Source organism: Saccoglossus kowalevskii, chromosome 2, assembly GCF_978046115.1.
Source record: "Saccoglossus kowalevskii chromosome 2, keSacKowa6.1, whole genome shotgun sequence".
Taxonomy (NCBI): Eukaryota; Metazoa; Hemichordata; class Enteropneusta; family Harrimaniidae; genus Saccoglossus; species Saccoglossus kowalevskii.
In genome coordinates, this window is record NC_140642.1 from 24,541,234 (window position 1) to 24,561,406 (window position 20,173).

The 20,173-nt window shown below is 35.0% G+C and overlaps 1 protein-coding gene across 1 annotated transcript; it reads right to left on the reverse strand.

Moving 5' to 3' along the window:
- Positions 1-111: 111 nt before the first annotated feature.
- On the reverse strand, positions 112-7,271 carry LOC100378448 (glycine N-methyltransferase-like). The gene is made up of 5 exons (XM_002741302.4): positions 6,940-7,271; positions 5,850-5,977; positions 4,292-4,551; positions 3,251-3,408; positions 112-931 (listed from the first exon to the last, which is right to left on the reverse strand). Exons 1-5 carry the CDS (start codon positions 7,146-7,148, stop codon positions 766-768), a joined length of 921 nt encoding a protein of 306 aa, XP_002741348.1. The 5' UTR covers positions 7,149-7,271; the 3' UTR covers positions 112-765.
- Between the last annotated feature and the right edge of the window lie 12,902 nt (positions 7,272-20,173).

Genomic DNA, 20,173 nt, shown 5'->3' on the forward strand with positions numbered 1-20,173 from the left:
CAGAGCAAATTACAGTAAGTCAGTACTTTCATGCTGATCACTCAAGGTTTATCAATATTTTTTTGACTGGAGCACACAAATCTAAAAAGTGTGTGCCATTGAACGAACCAACAAGCGTACATAATCTTTAATTCAGTAGTCTATAGTAATTTAAACCCAGTGATTAAATTAGCCTTGCCTTACAAATTATTTACACATGCTACTGATTTGGATGGATTACTGATTAAATGCAGGAAGGATTTGTGATGACTACTCTATTTTGGCGAATTTCTTCAATTTATAGACAGACTGATTTACAATGCAATTGATTGAAATCATGATTTCTTATGGTTAAGAGCCAATTGGCTGACAATACATATGCATTGTAAGCAATGTTGCCGTCACTAATTGCAATACAGCTGTATTATTTGACTATTGCTGGTTAGGTCCAAAGGTGCAATGTTGGGCTATGTGCTAGCATTATGCCATGCACTAGACAGACCAGTGAGGCTGCATCAGTAAATTCGGCTATGTGCGTGTATATATTGGCAAATCTAAAAAAAAATATCTAGGGGTAATGTCCTTGTCACCTCTGATTATTAGTTATAAAACATCAATGATCGTCTAAATTCGGTATTCACTTGGAAGCTCTACAGAGTTTGATTGATTCATGTGTCCTAATAGAGCATATGGTTTACAACACACAGTAGATAAATAATCTTGGAAGCACCTCGTGGGTTGAACACTGACGGTTATTTGGACCAGTTCTCTGATGTTGGCCCTGTTTTAACAGGGTTTCTCCACAACGTGTACGTAATAAGCAGGACATTCAATATCACCGAGTGGCTTGAAGTCTCCATATACGGCATGTTTGCTATCAGAGCCAAAAGCTTCTTTCAACAACTCCGTAAATGCATTCAAGCGATGTGGATAGTAGGATAGACGAAATTTGCTGAAAGTAAAAAAAAAAAAAATTTAGTTTATAACAAGCAATTAGGAAAGTTTGTTCTTGTGCTTTAATAAAATGTTGGCAGTTATATGCTCGTTTAAAGTGCATGTACTAATTGTATAACTGACATCTCTCAGTGTTCTCCCCAGAAAAATGTATCAGAGTGGCGGCTAATTTGCATATAATTTACATATCATTAGCATTTGTCTGAAGATAAAGAAAACAATAATGACAGGCTTGCATGGATGAAAATGTGTCTTTATTTTTTAACAAATTTATGTAGAAGATTAAATGAATCTGCTGCTGTGTGATTTCTATGTAATGTTGATTCTTCGGACTTTCATGGAAGCCCAGTGATCTGCAGCTTTTGAGAACGCAGTGATTTTCTTCGCTTCCCACTTCTATTAAATGACATGGCCTTCTTGTGCATCTCCAAGTGTGCGTGTTTATCGATAGCATATTTCGTAATAGTTATACATGGCATAGAATTCCATACCAAAGAACTATTTCTGGATGTTTTTAAGTTGAATTTTCCACATATGTGTCACAGCATTCCTAAAAGATAAGAAATAGGAGCGAATCAATACTTGTATTTAAAAAATATCGTCACGATCAACACGAAAATAAACAAATTGCCACCATTTTGAAAAGTCGCTAAACTTAAAAATTGCCACGATAAACTTTACCCAACTATTTCAAAACACAATACTAGTATTAGTTACTTTGATAAATCGTAGCCAACAATTTTTGAACTTCCAGAAAGAAGGTCGTTTCCAAAAAAATGTTTCGACGATCGGCAAAAAATGAAGCCATACAAAAATTTACTAAACTAGGTCAAAACTCGCTTCCAAGTAAAACGCTACAAATAAATACTTTTTTTACCTTTGCCATCGGATGTTTCTCTCAGCCACGTATATTTTGTTGTCCATTGTGCATCAAATCTAGAGTTTATTTTTTTGCACTTTTCGTTGTAACATCATTTTGGACACGTTTAGTACCACTGCCGACAGGGGTACCGGTGACCGCGTTGCTGGTGGGTTTATCGCTCGCAACCAGGGGCCCAGCAGGGCGTTCTACGCGGAACCACAACGTAATATTTCTGCTGTTTGACATCGTTGCTTCTTCCAGCCAAATATGCTACTGAGAAAATACTCGCTATTACCCCAATTAAATAGGGCGAAAGTGTTTATTGTCGAAGTACGAAGCTGTATTAGTCCATTGTCTTTGCGTAATCACTGACATGTTTCCATTCACACCTGATTTGGCTCACAGTACCGGACGCTGACTAACAGATTCGCACGTGTATTAACAAGCTAAAAGAAAGAGTAACAGGAAATGCCACAGAGTAGCGGGCAATCTCTCAGAGTAGCGGCATAAATAATGGAGTAGCGGCCCCGCTACGCTAAAACGCTTTGGGGAGAACACTGTCTCTACTTGACCTAACTGAACTGTGTGAAGTACAAGATAAAGTCCAAATACAAGGACTCTTCTGTGATATAAAGTCCAACCCAAGATAAAATGTCGAGTCAAGGGCTTTATTGGACTTGAAAGCTACAGCCTTAAAATTATCTATAGATATACGTCATGTATATTTTAAGAAATTCTTGTAATTTGAAAGAATTAAGCAAGTTCTGCACAAAATTCTTGATGAGAAAGGGTGACCATGCCCCTATTTCAAAATGGAATATGCTAATGGAGTTCATGTATGCTTGGTCATTGTTCTCACCTAATTTGCATACTGTAATTGTGGCAGGTGTACACAAGATCTGCATGATGTACAACCTAACTTGTAAAATCATATGGCATTTAGACTAAGCCTTTGTAGTCAAAAATTTCTTAGTAACGTTTCATCATTTATGTCACCTGATCTGTATACAAGTCGCAGAACAAGGTAGAAAACAAAGACGTATACAATATTCTAGTACTTTTATATAAAAAAAATCCCAGAACACCATGGGAATACTTTATTTTCGCTGAAAAGGCTTTTTGGGCGTTTTGTGTGGAATTTATTTTCACTGATTTTTGATGAGTTTAATGTGAAATACAGGAAAAAAAGTATATTCGCTAGATTTCATTTTCACGGAAACATCCCTTCAGCGAAAATAAAGTATTTACAGTAAAGGGATTTGACCTGAAACAGGAGATTAAATTTGGCAATGGAGCATTGCGATTTGATTGACTGAACTCAATCTATGAACCCCTGGTCCAGTTGGGAGAATAAAAATTGCCATACATTTCCAAAACAGTTAATCTGTGGTGAGTGGTCTGTATTGAGAATTGTGTGATTACAATACAGGATTCACAGAATGTGCTTTTATTTACCTGTAAGACTCTAGATCTACAAATGTTCTCATATGGTGGCCTTCGTCTTGAAGAAGTTTCTTTGCTTTTTCTGTATCTATAGTGTAATCCAATGTTATCATATGTGGTCTTCCATTCACATATAATACCGATGTCTTGATATCTTTTGTACAGGTTCCCTGAAGAGCAAAGAAATTAAATGACAATAAGGTGCATATAGTTTCATGGGATCCACTCAAAATGGTCATTTGAGACACAACATGACATAAATATTTTATCAGCATATACTGTAAAACATGTTTTTTTTCGCGAGCATGTCTTTTTAGCGAGAGAGCTAATTTGCTAATTTAAGATGTTGCTAATGACTTCATTATAAAATCAAAATGGCGACCAAACATTTTTTTCTCCGCACACACTTTATAAACAACACAATCTGGAGCACTTCCTTATTACACTTGACAGTTTTTCTTTGTTTTTATGGAGGTGATAACTGCGCATTTGTTTTGGCAGGCCACAGATGAGTATTGTGAAAACAAAGACAAAAGAGATTTGCTATTACATCATTTTACCACAATTCGCTAAAATAGTATGTCGCTTTTTCAACATGTTTTACAGTATTGTCATGCTATGATGTCACAACATGAACCTCTTCACTAGCCATGGTTTGGTTGTTCAGCCATTGCCCCACCAACATAGCTATAGCTATTCAACGTCTGCATATTTAAGTGTGTCCTTTTTGGCATTTTGACATGCCACCATTCTCTTATATATACTCACTGCAGAATGCTACTGGCATCATATATTGGGAATGTGTTTATAGACACTTCCAATCAGTTCTACCGGTAAGCATTTTACAGAGCTCAAGTAAGGAACCTCTCAGTACACAGGTTCGTGGGGGCGTACATTTAACATCAAGTTGATGAAACCGTGTGATTCAAACAATGCATAAATCTTTGGCAATAATATTTCTCAATATATATATTCCTGGCCAAGTGAGACAAATGAGAGCATTGTAATCATGCATAGTCCCGCAAAAAAATAACTGAGTTTTCAAAAACATACCTTGTAATATATGTTCTTGCCTTGTGGTACACTTCCCTTATCCAGAATGGCATCATAATTACGATGATCAATGACCATAATACCACCTGGCTTCACCATGTGCTCAAAATTCTTAAAAGCCAGTTTTTGATTTGAAAGATTTCCCTCGAAGTCTGGTAAATGGGGGAAGGAGTTACCAAGACAGATGACGGCATCAAAGTCACCAATGTGGAGCTCCTCCAAATCTTCAGCCAAAGTCAACCAGTTAGCTTCTTCAATCACTAGAAATGTACAGTAATAATATTAAAAGTGAATTCACATTACACGTGTATAATATTTATTATACATTATCATTTGATATTATCAGGAGTACAAAACAGGATAAACCTACACAATTAAGTTCATAATTAAAAAAAATATGGATTAAGAATTGTCGCCAATAGGAAATTATGTTCTTTGGAACCAAAAATACTGCTCTAAAAGATTGACGGAAAAAACTTGTGGCAATCACAACATAAACCTTTCTTGGTACAAGCATCTGTAGTACCTGCATTTATTAGGCTATTTAGTGTATTGAAAAATAATGTGACTGACACCATGATGGTGTCACTATGATTGCCATTGCTTTGGATTTTTTGAGTCATTTTTATCTGATAATTTTAATCAGTTGAATATGGGTTCCATATCTTATGTATACTAAAATACTTTGTTTGCACAAAATTTCAAAGCTGTCAGGGACGGAACTGACTGTGCATGGAGCTTATAGTCAACTGCAAAGTGATGCAAATTCAAACTAAATATTATTAACTATATACATAATAACAGTTTTTATTTAACTTCCAAATGATATTGCAAAATAAAAGTGAAAGCAAACATTTTATTATTTTCATTTTATATATAAATAACAAGGCTGCAAAGAGGTATAACATACTAGTTTATCCAAACACACAGACTAATCAAATTGAAACATGCCTGGCAATAACATTATACTGTGTATTAAGGGGAGGGGGGGTTTGAAGATGACAATAAAGCAATTTTAAATTAGTTTCTCAGGAAGTTAGTTCAAAAACTTGTTCTTCATTGTATTTTCCAAGTCCACTCTAGGATTGCAAAAGTCACACTCATAAACTAAGTAACATATGCCACCAGACTTGCAGCATATTGGAACATAATTGTATATTAATGCATCAACAAATGATAATGAAAGAAAGGTATACATGGAAGGTTTAAAATAGAATGCAAAGCCAAGCCAGCTGACACCAAACCTTGTTATTGTTTCAAATTACAATGCTTTTAAAATAAAATACCACTGTAGTAGGTATGTCAATAACCGGTAGTCAACGCCCATTTCTGAATTTTGAATCACAATATGGAAGTTAACTATTGCATCAGATAGTAGGGTCAAAAGTCAACTTCCAGCAGTCCTCAATTACAGTAGTGGCACTGGAAAATCATCTTTTTACAATGAGATAAATATTTTATGACTCATGACTCATGTTTTTTGCTTGTTTGCATTGTTGCAAGTAAAAAGTACAATGTAAAACTACCGTCCCTCAACCACTAGGATAAGTGCTATTACCCCATTCATCAAACGCCGCCTCCTTTCTTCTGTGCCATCTTTCTTTCAAAGCATATTTCAGCATTTTATCAGAAGCATCAACACTAGTCACGCTAAAACCCTCTTCTAACAACATCACTGAATCCACACTGAAAAGAATTGAGATCAATTTAAATGCAAGTGTAACATATTGCTGTAAATTACATACCCCATAAATATGGGAACCTCCCTGTTTGTGTGTTTACCCGAGTCATACCTCCAAAGACACGGAGCAATACATATGTATAGCAGCCATTTGATTCGAAAATTTAAGATTTGGCCAATTCTTAAAATAATATTAAAATAAATCTTAAAATAATATTAAAATAAATTTAAAGAAATACATGTCTTAGCATTCAGTTTAAGTTTATATACAGTATTACCTGCCTAATTGTCAACATACTCTTAATGCTATATTACTGTATAATAGTTTTTGTTTCACTTGGAATTTATTTTCGTTATTTTTGCTGAAGAGATGAATCAGTGAAAATAGATTCTGTTGAAAATACCTGTTTTCCTATGTTTTACCATGGAAAGTTTTACACTCAACCATACACCTACTAATACATGTATTTTTAAGGTATATGATTCAACTTATTAAAAATCAGTGAAAATAAACATTATGCAAAACAGCCAAAATGCCTTTTTCGCGAAAGGGAATTTCAGATAAAATAAAGTATTTTACAATGATCAATCAACTGTTATTAGTGATTTCTGAGTAAACGTCAGTTCTGCACCATTGTTTACCTGTCGAGTTCATCATCGGAATGGCCTTGGAGAGAATGACCTTGCGGGAATGCCCTTCCCGTCTATCACTCACAGAGTATGATAACCAGCCAGCCGGTCGAGGAGACTCGTGTAACGACTGGGCTATACTGACATATTAGACAGGTGTGCGTTTTTACACATGGTTATTCTGCTCTTATTATAACATATACTGAAAATAACGTGCAATACAACAACAACAAAGACTTTTTTCTTTTAAATAAACATATTTCTCCCCAATTCCTAGAAATCAACGACCAGTTCTGTAATTTACCCCGTAAAATAATAATAAGACAATGTTTCATACCCTGTTCCGCATGCCACATCTAGGATCTTCTTACAACCTTTTTCTCGTAATAAATTGCAAATCCACGACTTGTACGATTCGGTTCTTTCAGACTTACTACCTACGTATAGCTCCCACACTTTCGCTGCTTTCCCGTCAGCGTACTGGTCAGGAATACCCTGCGCTGCTACACCCAGTGAACGAGTACGAAATACACTATCGATCGACATAATGCGAGACGAATGAAATGATAAATATCGTAATCAAATGCCCAACGACGTTGACGAGACTGAAACAGCTTGTTGACAAGTGACTGACTACGTTTTACTGCTGCGTCAAAGCACCACTGTTGTTTTGAACCATGTAGGCTAGTATAAATTATCATTTCCAAAAAGTAAATATCCGTTGTCGTTTCGCAATTGGTGGAATATGTCACATGATTACAACTGTTTTATAATCTCTAGTAGCTTAGGTGGTCAGAAGGTGAAGGTCTGGTGCGACCTCTCACAGAGTTCTATTTCTACTGGCCGCAAGGGTCTCTGGGAATGAGAATGGCTCTGGTGTGGTGATGTACTACATCTTCGTCACAGGGACTTTGAGATCTATTTGTGTGGTTGATTGCAGAAGTTTACACATATATGTCTATTGGGCGGAACAGTCTATGTCCTGGTACAGGACATTATTCTTGCTCATGATAAATGAAATTATAGAACTGAAACAGTAATTTAATGAAACCACATGTGACATTTATGTTGCTAAACATTGATTTTCCCACGATACAATGCGATCTTCTAATGAATACTAGACTGGGTTTCAAAACCAACTTATGGAGAGAGTTTTTGCACAGTCTGATACACATTTGCAAACCAAAAATCTTTACAGAAAACAAAATGTCAGAAAATCAATATAAGCACTCCTATGAATTGGGTGCCAAACTTTGATCAAGATCTGAAGCTAATAGAAAATCTGTTTAGTCCAAAGTTGTCAAACCAAAAACAATATATAAAAAGCAAAACGTTGCATCCACATTTTGAAAAGAAAATTGTACTCAAAAATAGGTATTCTGTATTTAACAAACAGTTCATTCGACAAATGAAAATTCACAGGAATTTGTTTCAGCTATTAGAACATAATGATAGGGCTTTTATAATAATAATTTTAAAACAAAGATTGCAGTGTTTAAAGATGTTGATTCTCAGGAGACAAAAGTACTGTTGACTTCTCTCTCCTTCCATGCTCCACTGGACACCAACTAACTACTAGTATTTCAGTTGATTTGCATTACAAAGCAGAGCTTGCAACATGATAGCTATTCATAGAGGGCGTTTTTTTTTTTACTTTACAAATAGAGTTGTCACACAATGAATATAAAAAGGCAGTTCATATTTGTTTTAGTGAATTATTAATTTTTGACAGACACCTGTACAAAATACTTCGACAAAGATTTTCTGGTATCTTGCATGATTTATGAATCTATTCACGTCTAAATGCAGCACTTTTTTCTGAGATGAGGCATTTGTTTTTATACTAAAATATCTGAATTACTTTGAATAAAACTGGAAATTAAATGTAATTAATTAAACAAATTAGGCACCAATGTTTTTGTAAGATATTTACATCTATCAAGAATATTCTACTTGATGGAGATCGGTGTCAAGTAAATACACATTGATTTGTGTCTTTTAACGTGACCATGTAACTATAATTTATAGTTCCATGACGTAACTTACTTCGGCGTAAAAGAAAAACAGATGTAAACACGTTACGCCAACGTAAAGGGGGTTAAAATTATATACATATTACATCGGCGTGAAACAGATAATAACATATTACGCCAGTGAATTTTAATTTATCTATTAAACACACAACATCCCCCGGAGGGGATGAAAAGGGTTACAAATCAGATATTAGTAAAAGAAAAATAACTGCATAAAAAGTAAAGAAACAAAAAGCATGAAGAAAAAAAAAATGAAAAAAAAATGATACAAATTTGTATACAAGGAATGTGTGAATTTTAATGCTCGGTTAACTGTACTCAAGATTATCCTATTTCAAAACAGGCTGGCTACCGATGTGTGTCAAATTTTATGTCAGTTTAGGTTGTTATATTGACTTGTATACGATGTCACGGTAAACCACTGGTGTTTTATAGTTCTATGCTCTCATAGAGGGACTGTGGGTAAACTCGAAATATGCCGTCCAGTTCCAACATAAAAATAGATTAGATCCATGTTCAACAAGTTTATAAGTAGCGTTCACGCACAGCTCCTTAGCACGGGCTAAGAAGTCAAATACCTTAGCACGGGCCATGCAGGTAAAATACCTCCATGCACGGGCTAACGAAGTTTGCGTGAACGCTTAGCTCGGGCCACGGTTATGTCATGATTTATATTTCAACCAAAAACATCTTATGACTCTGCAGTTTTTAAGATACAATACAGTAGCTGTAATCCTAAACCAATTTTGTTTGCGATTCTAACTAAGGTGGTATCTTTGTGGAATGTTAGTGCAAGACTATTACCCCATAAATATTAGTTATTGTTGACAATATATAGTAGTGTTTTTCTAGAAAGCTTGACGAGTAATTAATTGATTATGATGTGTAAAACTTTCATGTGATTGGTTGTTTGTTTGAAGGCAAGGCCTTGGAGTCTCTTATACTGATTGTAATTGGTTAAGGGGTGACAAGAAATAAAGATGGATTTAATGCTGTCTCGGGTGAAAACCAGGGACTTGGCAGAGAATCGTTTGGGAACATGAATGAAGCTTGTGTGTGTCTTCTGTCAACCTAGCGTGGAAACGACCGAATCCCGGTTACCTAAGTGAAAGGTTTTTAACCATCAAAAATACCTATCACAGTTACTAAAAAAGTAACCGTGCTCGGGCTAAGCACCAAAACGCCATTGAATTAATTGTTCATTTGGACGATTTACTACATTTGTATTACATGTACATGTACATTCATGACTATTGATTTCGGCATGCCATTCCCGACATGACAATCAACGCGAGCACATCTACAGACATTGTTCTTGAGAAAAATAACTTAACGATGAGACTCTGTGCTACTTCCTGTTATTCTGCAATCTGTGCTTGAACTTGGTATTATTTTATAACCGTAGAACTAACATATATTATTATCAAACATTGAACAAGCAGATGAGAACGATGAAGTACAAACTTTTTGGAAGAAGATAAACTTATTAATACAGACAAAAGAAAACAGTTCAATAAAAGAAATTCCATATACAGCATGGATTGAACATTTTCAGAAAATCAGTAGAAATGATACAACTCCCATTGAGAGAATAAAAGAAATCGAAGACAGGCTGTTGCAGCTAGAGAAAGAAATGGACAACAATCATGAACTAAACAAACCTATAACATTACAGGAAATTATTCATGCAACAAGAAAACTGAAAAACAATAAAGCAACTGGACCAGACGGAATACCAGGAGAACTGTTGAAATATAGCAACAAAATAGTGAAACAAGCTTTACAACAAATGTATAACCACATCTTGGAAACTGGTATTTATCCACAGTCATGGAACACAAATGTTATAACACCAGTACACAAAACAGGTGATAAAATGGATGTTAATAACTACCGTGGTATATCTGTTAGCAACATCATTGCTAAAATATTTAGTAGTATTATTAACAAAAGAATATCCAGCTATTTAGAAAGTAACTTCACCATACATCCAAACCAAGCAGGTTTTCGTAACAAACATCGCACTACTGACCATATATTGACACTCCACACCATTATTAAAAAATATCAATTAAGAAAGGAAAAAATATTCTGCTGCTTTGTGGATTTAAGAAAATGTTTTGATACAGTGTGGAGAACAGCACTGCAATATAAACTACTGAAAAATAACATCAACGGTCAAGTATATAACATTATGAAAATGATGTACAAAAACATGGACTTTGTTATAAAATTAGGAGATGTTATAACACCACATTTCAAGCTAGATAATGGTGTTAAACAGGGCTGCCCTTTAAGCCCAACATTGTTTAACATCTTTATGAATGACTTTATTGAAGGACTGTCAAATATTGAAATGCCAGCACCAGACTTAGATGGTAAACATATTAACTGTCTACAATATGCAGATGACATTGCATTATTGTCTACTACAAAGGTAGGGCTACAAAATGCACTAAATTACCTTCATACATATACAGTTAGTTGGGGGCTACAAGTCAACACATCAAAAACAAAAATTGTCATATTCAGGAAAAACTGGTGTAAAATATTATCACAAAAATTCACCTATGGAAAAGAAGAAATAGAAGTCAAAGAACAATACACGTACCTAGGAGTAATTTTTAAGTCAAATAGTAATATTGTAACTACAGCTGATAGACTAGCAGACAAAGCATACAAAGCACAATGTATACAATCACAACTATATTTACATAATACAAATAATATTAATATTAAATTAAAGCTGTTAAATATGACCCAATTACCAATCCTAACATATGCAGGAGAAATTTGGGGTGTCCTTCTCAAACCTGCTACATGGGATAAGACAGAAACTGAAAAGTATCACATCCGTTTCTGCAGACAAATTTTAAATTTAAATAATAAGACAAACAAAATAGCCTGTAGGATGGAAATGGGACGGGAACCCCTTATCTCCAAAATATACTGCCAAGCAGTTAGGTATTATAAACACCTAATAACTCTTGACTACAACAACTTGGCATACTATGCACTGAAGGAAATGAAGAAAAATAATTACCCGGGGTCATGGTTGAAGTCATTAGAAGACAACTTAGAAATATATACTAAATGTAATATAGATAATATAACAATACAAGAAGTGATAATTTCAATTAGAGAATATTACACTAACACATGGAACAATGACAATAAAAGAGATGATGCAAAACTGCGCACTTACAGTACATACAAAACCACACTAGACATGGAACATTACATAAAACACATAGATAACAGACATTACATCAAAATACTAGCACAATTTAGAACAACTAGTCACAAACTAGCTGTAGAAACAGGAAGGTACACAAAACCAAAAACACTGATAAAAGACAGATTATGCACCCACTGTAAAGAGATAGAAGATGAATTACATCATTTACTAGAATGTAAACTGTACACAAAACATAGAGATGACATATATAATATCCTTAAAGAAATTAACAGTGATTACCAAAACTTAAACAAAAAAGAACAATTTAAACTTGTACTACAGTCACCAAATACAAACCATCTTATCACTCTCTGCAAATATTTAGTTAAATCTAAACAAGACTAATTCTTTTATTTTGTCATGTTCTTCTATATTTTTTACATATTCTATGCTACATACAGTGATACTTACATATCACAGTATTTTAATATTTCTTATATTATTAATATTTGTCTGTAGTATTCTTGTCGTTCACTAATGTTGAATTGTTCACTAATGTTGAATTCTTTTTAAATCAATTTTTATATTTCATGTACTTTTATTATTTACTTTATTAATCTGAAAACCTAAAAGGAAATGTTAACTCTTTCTTTACGGTATTAATAAAGCATTATTCTATTCTATTCTATTCTATATACCTTCCTATCTACTATACTGGGCAATCATAATTAAAATGACTGACGATTTTGTATATTTTTAATAAGTTGGGGCGTTCCTTAGCCCGTGCTAAGCACCGTTCCCTCCTGTGGGTGGACGTAATTTGGTCTATCCGATATGCAAACATACAAGATAAGCTTATATCTTAGCTCGAACTTCGTGTAGCGTGAACCACATTCACTGACTCTATATCCGGACTGTGCGTGAACACTACTATGTATAGATTTTACATGGCCCAGAAATGTTAGTTATTACTGCTCGAATTATAAAGTACACAAAAGACAGAAATGTACGGTCAGCCGAATCCACGAGGACGAGACATTGTCATCATAACAATTTTAGTAGTATCGTCTACCTCCATGGTCTAATAAAATCTAATGACAAGGTTGACATCGCCGATTCTTGTTACGTTTTTCTTCGATATTATCGATAATATCGAAACTATCTAATATTGTCTAAATTAGATATCCTTGTCGGAAAAACTATTGGGACAGTTCGCTTTTCGCCGATCGTCTAATAGTAATACAAACTAAGTTGAGGATCTTTGTCTAATCATGGAGGTAATACTATATACATGTAATACTATATAATAGAATAGAATATAATAAAATTCGACAATTCTTATTTGGTTTCTACACATGTAGAAGGGAATAAAGCTAAAAGCAAAACAAAAAGTGTGACAAACAAACAAGGAAAAGTAAGTTATATCATAGACCTGTTTTCTAAGGTCTATGGTTATATTTTAGTCGGGCCACGTCGAATACTGTCTTATTTTCAGATCCTTGCCTGGGAAACTATTGGGACAGTTCGTTCATCTCTGATAACCTCGCCGGAACATTGCCTAGCTTCATTGTGCGCTCTATTCAGTGGCCGACATAATTACGCCTCTTGTAAGAATTGCTGGCGTGAACGCAAGAATATGGGATGCTTTAATTGTTTTTAAGTGCCGGGCGCAACTTATGCCAATTCCAGTGAAAGCATGGTAACTGTAGTTAGGCCGACCTAACTTGGGGATTAAAATTAGGGCTGGTCTTGACACCCCTACATATGTAGGTGTGGCTTTATTCTAAATACTCTAGTATTTAGGCTCGTGTCCACACAATAAATGAGCCTAATATTTGCGTAAGACTAAGGCCCGTCGTATTTTCCTAATTTATATCACAGTCCCTCTATAGAGGGATAGAGGGACTGTGTTTATATGAAACCAGGGCCCTGTATGAAACCACCCAACTCATTGCAAATTTTAATCCTTCAGTGCACATTGTGTATCTTTTTCGTTGGTCTGCACTCATAAACTGACAATGGCCTGGGTTCAAACATAGGTCCACAGAAGGACTGTGATATATTTAACAAGAGATTAGTTCTATGTTCAGACATGGAGAAGTGTATATGTACATGTATGTATGTATATTATTATGACATTTTACATGGCCCAGATATGTCAACGATTATAACTTTTTCTACTGGAAACGAGGCAATAATAGAAGGGAGTTGACAAAATATGACATATTTAAATTCCTTATTAAAAACTAACACAAGTTATTGTAACCCCTGTATACTACACTCACTGGGAATACACTAGAGACATGCTGCATTTATTCCTCGGTAACCAGGCTCTTGTTATTTATACACTTATATTGAAAACAAGAAACAATATGTATTACTACAACTTCCAAACATATATATTGCTACGTCTTTCAACTGTATCTATGTTTACGTACATCCGTGCTAGTACACAACATCGTCCGGTAGTCACGTTTTCAAAACCGACCATCCATGGCCGTTCCTACGAGCTCAATGTACAGACACTTCGCCGAAAACCATTTCGTCGAAAGTTTAACCATGAATGCACATCCATGGTTTAACATATCCTTATTTAGGTTAATGTGGTAAGATTTGAAGAAAATGTTGCATGTAATTGCTATTTGTGTAGAACATGTGTAAAAGAAGTGATTTTTACAATTTAAAGACGTGGACATTATTTGTTTTGTTTTGTTAAAAAGTAATCTTAAATTTTGATCGCCGTTCAAAAATGTTATATCATTCTGCTATGTATTCATTGTATTAGTTAAAAAATATAAAATCCGCTGCAATTATTAGTTGGTTGTTTGTTGGTGTAAAATTACGCTTTTTTCTAAAGTAAATACACACATCCGCAGGCTCCATTCATTCACCAAAGACAATTCAATGTGACACGCTTCCTGTCTCAGTCGAGTACTGGTGGCAAGTATTGGTTCACCCCTCGTGCATGCGACAAACTTTTAATTTCATTTGATTTCTCAATTTCAACTAATAAAATAACTACATAGGAAAGGGCATTGAATCAGATTCTTTTACACGGAGCCACAAGAACAGAGGCAATGTGTGAGCAATGATTTGATTAATTTGTAGCACATTGGAATGATATCACTTAAAATAATGATAATTATAACTTTGACGAAATGTCGTTCGTCATAGACTCATTTGAATTCAGATTTGATTGGACGCACCAAGGACCTGGGCCCTTCAACCAGTATTCCAGTAGTATTAGTAATAACAGCAACTCACAACAATTTCAGATTTAAACAAATATATTTTGAATATCAGATTGTGTCATCTTATATCACAAAAATACGCTACTTTGCGTTCGATTTCCCATGAAAACACGCAAGAACATGCACTGTTGTGTATGATTTCACATCGAGGTCACGACTCAGTTAGCCTTGCTCAACTGGTTCGTAACCAGTCTTGTGATTGGTTGTTGACAAATGCTGAACAGGCAACGCCTCCAACTGTGCCGTGCGTTCGGGCAAACCGTTAGGAATTCTTAAATGAAGTCAATTTGTGTAGTTTTCTTGATTTATTCTGCAGATATCGGTAAAATGTAGGTAAGGCTTTGGCGAAATTCGAAGGAGCAACTAATATTCTTAAACCTGGTATTTTTTTTAGATTTTATTTTTTATTTTTTTCGTCTTTTTTTTTGAGTTTAAAAAATGTGAGCTGGCTGGAGCCTTCATCCCTTGTCTATTTCTTACACTAGATACCAGCCGATACCCCCCCCCCCGCTCATAGAGACTGCGTATTACAGTTGATTATAGTTCCTGGGCTCCCTGTGCACTGCACAAGTTCATTGAAGAACGTTACGAAGAAGTTCCATACCCACGCGAACTTTACCCGCTTGTAATTAACACACTCTCTGACAAGATCTTGGGTAATTATATCACACATTTTTATGTTTAATTCACACACAAAAAAATACAAGACTCATTCATCGAAAGAAAATATTGTATTCCGTTTGCACAAAACTTGTTACTGTTGAATAACGAGCTTTATTATTGTATCCCTCAGAACGCGTGAGTGTTAGTATATATCAAATGAATAACGAGTTGTGTCACGTGATAGCTATTCCCGACTTCGATCTTAACAAGAAGGGAGAAATTAAAGCAGAACTTTACCAGGATTTACCCAAACCATATGTACTTGAAACTGTCATTAAAGGAAGATTCGCAAAATACAAGCACGTGTTCGTTATCGTACTGGCGTACGGATTTGAAGAGTAAGTGAAATGCGCACATTGTAAACTCAATATACGACGTAATGAATTGAATGCAGGAAGACAGTTACTTTGGGCGATCTGTTTTTTTTAATGAAAAAAATTACATATTTCACGCTATACAACTATGTCATTGAAATATATGTGCACTCTTTCTTGATAATGCAAAATGAGGAAAGTTGAATCGACTTGAAAATGATATGTCATGTTCGTCATACTTTTGTGATTACGTGCGAGTTAAATTATTTATTTCGTACTGACACGGACTGAAAAGGCGCTATATTATGTTTATAAATCCTAATATTCTTAAAACATTACAGCAAAAATAAAAAAAGATAAAAATTAATATAATTTAGTAAGTACGATGACAACAATTTTTCGTTATATACAATTGCCTTGTATTACATGAATGCGCAGGTGACAACCCTCCCGCTTTAAAGGGCGGCAGTCGTCGTGCCGCGTCCTATTCGATGTGGGACTCATAACGACGTATACAACGCGTGTAAAATACATTGTTTATTTACATGAAATTCGAACACGTGCTACGCGACGACCACCGCGCTTTAAATAGCTTTTTCCGTTAATACTAGAATTACACTGTGCAATCTATCATTGTACCAAGTGCTATAATATCACATACAACGTCAACAAATCTTTCTTTCTTTTTATTAGCTTCGGAGAACATGGCAAACACGCCATGGATTTTGCTCACTTCCCCGAACTGAACGCTACTGATTGTCAGGCATTTCTGCATCCCGTTATTACCTACTACAAGGACGGTGACCTGAAAGATGAACTGAAATTACCAGAGTCGTTAATACTAAGATTCGACATTTCTTTGACTCTAAACCAAAACCCAGATGTGGGAAATAACAGGATGAGAAATTTCATCAACAAACAGGTAATTATTTTATTTTTTTTCATTTGCATAATCATCTCATTCAAGGTTATTTAATTTCACTCCTTCAGACATAGACATTGTCAAAGAGCTGAAAGACAACAAGGTTCTGCATTCGTGAAAATGATTGCATTTAGAGCCACAAATAACAAACGTCGCTGCATATAATCTGTTAAAACTTACTGATATATGACTATATATTATGAAAAACAACTCATGTTTATAATATAATAAAACTGGTGACATGGCAAAAATTAATTTTCGATATAAACATAATTTTTCATGTGATTTTTCTGCTGACATTTGTAAATTTTGATTCACTTTCGCAATATTGGAGTCCATGTGAAGCACTTACAAGTTTGTGCCATACTATCTAGCCCCAACAGTTGGACCAATCAGAAAGCAGCTTGTTTTTGATGTTTAAAATTCTGTCTTGTGTACATTATTTGACTCAACTGGGCACTATTAATAATATGTGCCAAGAGTGAGATCCGAGTAATTATTCGTTTATTAAATAAACCAATCATCCATCCATCTCTGTGGATTAAATCGCCATATTGGGTAATAACTCGCACCATATATTCTCTTACAGCTCAATCTAAAGCCCGGACAACATTTGTATGAAGGATTCTTTATGGAGAAAGTGTCAGAAAGGGTCACTCCCTTCACAGAGGAAGAGAAATATAGAGTACCAGACCTTAGCATATTCAAGTCGTGCATTCCATTCAGCGTTGACCTAAAACCAAAAATGTCTTAATAATGTTTTAACCAGAAATCACTCTACTCCATGTGGAATTGTAAATAATAGCTACAATGGATGAAACGACACAGTTCTATTCTTTATGGAATGACCCATTTTCCGTTCATTGTGTGATCCCGCATTAAGAGTGAAATCGTGAGATCAAGTGACAAGAAAGCAAAAATGTTAAATCGCTACCGGTACTGTTTTTTTAGTATTATTACCAGTACAAATTGTTATACTAGAAGTATTATCGAACTATTATTAATAACAAACTATTGTATTTGTTGTATTCTTTGAATAACAATGTACTTGATTAGTATTCAACATTAAATATTGGCAAATATAAATATCCTGGTAATTATCATACACTATGTGAATGTATAAATGGTAAAAGCTGGGAATACCACTAAACAAATAGTCTACCCGTCCTTTGCAATTTTTACACTTAATATATTATACACTCAATATATTATTTTATTAAAAACAAGTCAGTGAAAATGACACAGTCTTCGTTCTCTTTTGTGCTTGTCATATTAAAGTGGAGGGGTTGTCGCGAGAGTGTCCTTAAAACTTGAGTTCCAAGTGGGGTATACAAAAGATTGTTTATTTACATCAAAACACGTGTTTCGTGTCATACTATTATGGCCAAAATAAAAACAGCTGTTATTAGGCCACCTTTGATCTGATTATGAAACACACTGATATGTATGATGTATGTGCCAAATACGAATGAAAATGGTACATAAATTGTGGAAATATAGTAGTAAGGCCAAAAAGTCAGTTGGCTGTCAATCGACCATCCTTGACATGTATAAACTACATGTATGTGCCAAATTTGAATGAAAACTGACAGAGCACGTCCAAGATACCGCATAAAAAAACCAAAACAAGATGCCTGCCAGTCGACCATCTTTGATCCAATTGTGAAATAAATCGTCATGGACATGTATCCTAACATGTATAATTTATGTACCAAGTTTGAATGAAAACTGGCAAAGCATGTCCAAAATACAATATTTTCAAAAAATAAGATGGCTGCCAGTCGGCCATTTTGAATCTAATCGCTAAACCACTGCATGTGCATATGTCCCACATAAGGTACTAGGCACATGCAAAGAATGAACGAAATCGGTCCAGAGGATTCTGAAATATGATGTTGGACAGACTGACGCATGGACGGACGGACGGTTGAACAGACGGACTCAGGAACTAACGGACGGTCGGGACATGTATCCTAACATGTATGATCTATGTACTAAATTTTAATGAAAACTGACAAAGCATGTCCGAAATACAACATTTTCAAAAAACAAGATGGCTGCCAGTCGACCATTGTGAATCGAATCGCTAAACCACTGCATGTGCATATGTCCCACATAAAGTACTAGGCACATGCAAAGAATGAACTGAATCAGTCCAAGGGATTCTGAGATACGACACGCACAGACGTACAGACGGAGACCGAATTACAAGTCCCCGTTTTCGGACTTCGTTCGAACGGGGACTAAAAAAATCAATGAATGTTTAATTTGAAATTTTTTGGGTTGCACATTTTCATCCAAATGTGGCGGACAACCCACATGATCAATCACAATGTCTAGAACCAATATATGCTACAACCCAAACATCTGTTGATTTAATTGTTTCCATTTCTTTTTTGTCGAGAGATTGAAACACGTTTTTCCTGTGTTTAATCTTTATAACATGTCGGTCATTTATATTATATACATCCAGCAGACTAGTTGCCATTCGTAATTTCTACAACTAAATCTAATTCAGATACAGCAACCGTTTTTTGTATTTAATTTCATTTGAGGCTGAAAAACAAATCATAAGATACAATAAGATACACGCAACATTTCAGGTAATTAAGATGAAAGGATATGAAGAACATATGTAAAGCTTCACGGAACAATGAACTGATAACTTCTTATAATCAAGTACTGTGGCCTTTCTATTTCACTCGGTTGTATTTCTTACATGTCAGGAAATGTTGTCCCGAGGATGCTGTAAAGCATGCATGCAGACAGATCCACTGGGTGCTGTAAGTCAAAGACGCATTCCCGAGCCAACATTTAGCAGTTAGCCCAGAAACTGAGCAAAAAGGTGAAAATAATTGAAATTTACTGCTTTGAATTACCGCGTAATCGTATTTACAATTTGTATATCCTAATGAGGTGTATGCATATGCTCCAAGTAACACATAATTAATGGAAATACCGTAACATGTGCATGAAGTAAATGCGTTGATTATTCATTGGATATTGGTTGCGCCGATACACATGAACATGTGAAAAAAATCAATCAAATCTTGTTTCCCTGGCTAAAACCGTGTGAATATGCTCAAAAGATCAAAATAGTGAAATTAAATGCCGTTACAAAATAAATGGTTTTACAGTACTATCATTAATTTATAAGATAAGGGGATGCAACTTCCATAATCGTTCAGAGAAATGAATGATAATGCTGGA